The sequence below is a fragment of the Ochlerotatus camptorhynchus genome, unplaced genomic scaffold, assembly GCF_037179485.1.
Source record: "Ochlerotatus camptorhynchus isolate MF236.1 unplaced genomic scaffold, CSIRO-AGI_Acam_v1.1 ptg000124l, whole genome shotgun sequence".
NCBI lineage: Eukaryota > Metazoa > Arthropoda > Insecta > Diptera > Culicidae > Ochlerotatus > Ochlerotatus camptorhynchus.
Window position 1 is genome coordinate 2,859,210 of NW_027040614.1, and position 6,673 is coordinate 2,865,882.

Below are 6,673 nucleotides of genomic sequence, written 5' to 3' on the forward strand. Positions count from 1 at the left end.
ATAGAGCCATAGGGCCACTGTGAAACCGGTTCAAGATTTTCAGAAAAATAAATAGAGATATTTTGATAACTTAGAATAGGTTTCCGATGAACCAGGTAATGGATTAATTTTCTTTAATTTCATGATTAATCATTATCATATCATACGATAAATCATCAAAGCATATGTACTCGACGAAATATTTATCACCAATCTCAAATAAAAAAAAAACATAAAATCATATGAACGGCTCCAGATATTTGGATGCAGGCAAATTCGTTGTCTATCAATTTTTGGTTCTAAGATTTCAAATATTTGGTATCAAATTTACAAGGAGACATAAGTAAGACTATTTTTTTCCTTGATTTTGTTTTCCGTACTTAGCACCAATGCTACCGACTCCAGAGACGCAGCTCTCTGGCCCTACATATCGACCCATCAACTCATGAACCGGGGGCCAACGGCTTTACTTCCCTATAATATCTCGGCGGCGCCGACTGGGATTGAACCCAGGCCTGCTGGGGTGAGAGGTATTTTTTATATATATATTTCGATTTTTTAATTCTAAACCTACGCTATATACATGGCCGTGTATGCAGTTCAAAATCGATTACACCTGCTTTCATCGGTAAAAATCAATACCGATGGGAGGTAACTTCTAGCGAAAGTGCATTCGTTGGTGGTGAATTTCATCTACTCAATATTGGGCCAGCGAGTATTGTAAAAACATGAAAACTCCACGACATGTTTTCGAAGCGTTCTTTACAGCCGAAATTATTGAAAAAGTGGTTTCTTGTACAAATGGCTATGGCGTACAAAGGTTCTCAGAAAGCTGAAAACCTGTAACAAGAAACGAAATGCTAGGATTTATTGCCATCTTGATTGCGACCGGTCGAAATAAACAGAACCATGTCAGTTTGGTTCAACAATGGACATCAGATAAAGTTTGGCGGATTGAGTTCTACCGACTGGTAATGAGTAAAAATCGATTCAAGCAAATGTATATCGGCCTACGGTTTGACGATCGGTCCACTCGTCCTAAGCGGTTCCAAGTTAGCAATGACAAACTTGAACCAATTCGATCGGTGTTCGACAAGTTTGTTGTCAGGTGTCAAGATAATTACGTCGCTCCCAAAAATTTGACCGTAGACGAACGACTGTGTCTTTTCAGAGGTAAGTAAGGATTCAAATTAAAATATTGCTTAAGAGTATGAAAGAAAATGTAGTTTGTATTTAATTCTTTGACACAAGTGTTTATAAGCAACGTTTGGCAGATTGTATAAGCAATAGGGTAAGTGTGCCAATTATGGCACAAGTTCTTCAGTTTTTGGCCTGGCGCCTAACTTAAATTTAATATAAATTGTCTTGGCTTTATTTGCATAGATATACGACAAAATCTATATTCTAATCGTGCATCTAAATAAATTTGGTAAAGAATGAATAAAAAAATAAAGGTAGGGCCAATTAGAGGACCACTAGGATCAAAAACTAGCTCATTTACCCTAGTTTTCATGGTCAGATCTGCTTTCCTTGATATATGTATAAAACGAATTCACGATTTGATAAAAACGGCTTTAAATTTCTTCGTATCCACAGGATATTGCCAATTCCGCGTTTATATAAAATCGAAACCCGGCAAATATGGGATCAAAATATGGGTTTGTTCTTCAATTCAAGGATATGTACTAAACTTGCAAGTATATACGGGCAAGGTGAATAATATGCCCGAAAAAAATCAAGCTATGCGGGTGGTCACTGATCTCGTCTCTTCATATTTGAATGAATGTAGGGAGGTAAAAGCAGATAATTTATTCTCATCCATAGACCTCGTCAACTACCTGTGGCATAACAGCACTTACTATACTGGAACAGTCAGATCAAACAAACCCTTCATTCCACCAGAATTTCTAATTCAAAAGGACGAGAGTCTAATTCAATCATTCAAGGATTCAGCACATTTATGACATTGACGTCATATTTTGAACGCAAGAGAAAGAAGCCCATCGTCTTGATTACTTCAAAAAGAATCCAAGAAACAGATCCTCGAATTGAAAAACCGGATGTTGTGAAATATTACAATCAAGCCAAGGGTGGTGTTAATGCAGGAGATCACAGAACGAGAAATACAACCGATGCAAGGAGAAGTCCAGTGTGGATAAAAAAAAATTCTTTGAAATTATTGACATTGGATGCCTGAATGCATACATGATTTTCATAGAGCTGTACCAAAATTGGGAAAATTCAAATCCCAGCCGACATTCCGAATTTTTGCGAATTCTTTCAGAAGAACTGTCGATAGAACAAATGGAGAATCGATTGGAAGCTGGTCACCTTCCACAAGACGTAAGTGATGGAATTCGGGATCAATTGAAACGGTTTTGAGTTTCTTAGGCAGCTTATATATTTGCATCGTCTTTCTTATGTCTCTTTATAAATTTTAAACCAAATATTTTAAATATTAGAAACAAAAATTGATAAACAACGGATTTACCTGCGTCCACTTCGGATAAACTCAAAAACTCAAATCTCAAGCATAAGTTAATTCACTTATGAGTTTTGCCTTGCAATCACCAATGAGGTTCAAAAATTAATTGCTTTATATTTTGGAGTTATTCATAGTTAGTACTGTTATCTTTTTTTTTTACATTTCATACAATTGGTAATTTGTAGCTCCAGTACCAGATGATCGTCCTCGTGCCACCGTGGGTCTCTAAACAGTGCTGTTATTCTCTCTGGGAGGCTCCTTAATGAATGATATATGAGGATGATTTTCCAAACCATTCCTGGCCATAATGTTGAACATATAGTTTTTGTTATTGCTGTGTTAGTGCCATTGATCATATTTCGTCGAGTAGATGTGATTTGATATGTCGCTTGATATGGTTGTGTGAGATATAAAATTCGATCATACGGAACCATAATTCGGAATATCTGGAATCGGTTCCACGGTGGCCCTATGGCTCTATTGTTGTTGTTTTGAGTGCCATTGGTCATATTTCATCGAGTAGATGTAATTTGATATGTCGCTTGGTATGGTTATGAGCGATATCAAATTTGACCATACAGAACCATAATCCGGAATATCCGGAACTGGTTTTACGGTTGCCATATGGCTTTGTTGACGTCGTTTTGAGTGCCGTTGGTCATATTTCATCGAGTAGATGTGATTTTATATGTCGCTTGATATAATTATGAGATATTTCAAATTTGACCATGTGGAACCATAATCCGGAATATCTGGACCGGTTTTACGGTGGCCATATGGCTCTGTAGACGTCGTTTCGAGTGCCATTGGTCATATTTCGTCGAGTAGATGTGATTTGATATGTCGCTTGGTATGGTTATGAGCGATATCAAATTTGACCATACGGAACCATAGTCCGGAATATCCGGAACCGATTTTACGGTGGTCATATGGCTCTGTGGACGTCGTTTTGAGTGCCATTGGTCATATTTCGTCGAGTAGATGTGATTTAATATGTTGCTTGATATTGTTAAGACAGACAATAAATTTTACCGTTTGGAACCATAATCCGGAACATCCGAAACCGGTTCCATGGTAGCCATGTGGTCTTATGAATGAACTCTATCATTTCCAGGAGTTTCACGAAAAAAATCAATATGTTGTCGCAATGATATGTAAGATATATGATAGAGATTGAAAAAAATACCCCCGTGCCAACACATTCTTGAATATATAGAAAAAAGGGAGGGTCATGGGGGGGAGTACCACCCAACAAATGTAAGAACCACTCACCGGAATGATGTTAAAAAAAAAGTCATTTAAATCGGCCATGGAATCTCTGAGATACAAATTTTTGAAAATAAAAAGTTTGTCCCGGGCTTTTACGGGTTAAATTGTTCGTAGTGAGAAATCAACGATGGGTGTGAAAAGGGACAGTTACATATCGAGATATATATGTATATGACACTTCCTAAATGGCCAGACAATTCTGAAAAAGTTCTAGATTTTCTCTGGGCGGTTCACAGATCTGCTAAACCATGTTCTCGTGGTTATTAAATTATTTTAAATATGAACCTTAAACCCTTGAATTAAGGTTCAAGTCATTTGGAGAGGATTTTATTTCAGTTTATCATAGCACAGGAATCAGAATTTCTTTCTTATGGAATGTGAATTAAATGTTATTATGTTGTATTATGCAAAATGAAAATTTGCAACCTTGCTCGAAAATAAATTAAAACCCCCACCCCCTGCACTTTTCCAAAATTTCTGATACAGAGAGATACAGACATTGTATAAGCTTTCGTACAGATATTCTGTAAAACTAGCTGGCCTTCCCTACAGGAGAGCTAAAATTGTCTTACTTTGCCTTTTGAAGCATCAAAGAATTCTTAAAATTTCTAAACTTGATACTTATTTATTATTTGCCATCACTTTTACCAATGCATAGAGCAAGAAAGAAGGATTGGTAATTTCCATTCAATTCCACTACCTTAATTGCATATCCTTGACAGATACGCGTATTTCGACTACAATGTAAAGACATCTTCAGTGTCTTGAACAAATAATAGTCATTTAATTTCCTTGCCATTGTCATCTCAAAGTTAAAAACTTCCAACGCATCAAATTCTTCACAAGAGAAGGTTTCCAAAAACATATTCATAAGAAACGAACAACGCCTGGTTGGAAATTGGTTGACCGCGTCCAGTCTGGGAGCGATTTACCGGAGTGAATCGACCGTTCCAATCGATACTCATTCTATTCTATTATTCTAGTTACCTTTCACACTAGCTAGGTACTTGCACTTGCACCGGAGCTGCGTGACCTTCCGCCGAAAATACGGTGAATTGCTACATAAACTAATTACCATTGCGGGAGCTAAGCAAAGCAGGCGGCAGTGGTGCGCGAAAACTATAGCAACAACAGCAATGACGATGACGGCAGTGCCTACCATGCGCAAGTTACCCATTTGAAAGTGACCAGCATGCTGCTTTCGTGCAAATCTCCGGGCGATGGGGTGTATAAAACTGCTTCCTAGTCACTCGGTTAGGCACAGTCCGCAAACAGTCCTCGTCCGATTCAGATCAACCCGGAGGTTTGCAGCACTCAATAGTTTCAGCAAGTGTCTGTTTTTGCTTTGCAAAGTCAACCAAATCTTACAATGAAGGCTTTCGTAAGTAGTTCCGAGTGATTAAGTGTTTTGATAGTGACAATAAGGACTCTCAAGTGAAAACCATAAGAATATCAAGTGAATCAGTTACTGATTGAATGTTGTGTTTTTCTGTTGATCTTTCCGATCGTTTAGGTGTTGGGATCAGTGCTGCTCATGGCTGCGGTCTGCTCCGGATCGTACGTTCCTGCCGATACCCCTGAAGTCGCCGCTGCCAAGGCTGCTCACTTCGCTGCCCACGCCCATGTCGCTGCCAGTTCCGGTCCAGCTGGTCACCATTGGGACCATCATGATGCCCCAGCTCAGAAGTGGCACGGACCCATCCACATCCCGGTGATCCACAATGGTGTCCCAGTTGAAACCCCTGAAGTCCAGCACGCCAAGGCTTTCCATGCTGCCTCTTACGCTAAGGTTTCTTCCGGATACGGTCACCATGCCCCAGCCCCACAATACGGCCCAGCTGCCCACGCTCCAGCCCATAACGGAGCCGGAGCCTGGCATGGACCTCAGCACGTCCCAGTGATCCACAATGGAGTCCCAGTCGAAACCCCAGAGGTCCAGCACGCCAAGGCCTTCCACCTGAACGCCCTGCATAACGCTGGTGCTCACTCCGGACCTGCTCCATGGGCCGCTCACGGTCATGGACATGAGGATGATGGCTCTTACAAGCCACACTTGTACGAGGTTGAGCACTATTAAGCCACATTTCCACGAATGCCAAACAACCCTAGGAACTAGCCAAATGTTAAATACTCATCACTCTGTCCATGCCTGATGCCTTCGCGACTATTGTAAAAAGCATTTCACACACCACGTGCGTCAAAAATTCGCTCAACTATTGAGTGCCAAGTAGAATTGTCAAAACAAAGGAAGAGTGCTCCCACTGCCGTCACACCATAACAACATACGGGTGACAATCTTCGACTCAACATCCTGATCGAAGTAGGCCATGCCTTTAGTCACCAGTGGGAGTAGCTTCAAACGAATGCACAGATCGATCGAAGACTAATTTAACCGAAACAATGTCACGAGCAACACCAATAACAACAACAACCTCAATAATAATGATAGATATGTGAAGATAATTACGCTCTGTAATGATCTTGTTGTGATCCCTTAACGCGCAGTGTACGCATTCTGTAAATGATCTTGTTAATTAAACGATCCTGAACTGCTACTTGCAAAGCAAATGATTTAAGGAATCTTAATTCACGTGCTTTTTTTTTTATTAAGTATTACATTGATGACATTACTCGTTCTCCTTTCGACGGTGATAAGTTTGCTGGGAAATCTGGTGGCAAATCTGAGACTCTTTTAAAAGCTGGTCAATATATCCAACACGTCCCGAAAATCAGGTGAAGAAAAGTGGACATCGGGGAAAAAAAGTCCGCGCGATTGTAGCGAAGGATTTTGTTTTTCTGCTGGTGTCAAATTTGGGTGGAAAAGTGCATTCAACTTCAAATGGTGTGCTTTTTCCGGGAAATTGGCATTTCCTCCCATAGAGAATATGTATCTGGGGTGTTTGATACACTGAAAATGTATTTTTTTTAATTTCTCTGAAA

General features: G+C 39.8%; 1 protein-coding gene across 1 annotated transcript in view; it reads left to right on the forward strand.

Moving 5' to 3' along the window:
* LOC135699967 (uncharacterized) overlaps nucleotides 1–6,319 on the forward strand; it is a 58,046-nt gene extending 51,727 nt beyond the window's left edge. Inside the window, exons 7-8 of the mRNA XM_065220291.1 lie at nucleotides 5,087–5,114; nucleotides 5,247–6,319. Of these exons, the coding sequence (XP_065076363.1) occupies nucleotides 5,087–5,114; nucleotides 5,247–5,810 (592 nt within the window). The 3' untranslated portion in view covers nucleotides 5,811–6,319. The remainder of the gene's footprint in view (nucleotides 1–5,086; nucleotides 5,115–5,246) is intronic.
* Nucleotides 6,320–6,673: the final 354 nt, after the last annotated feature.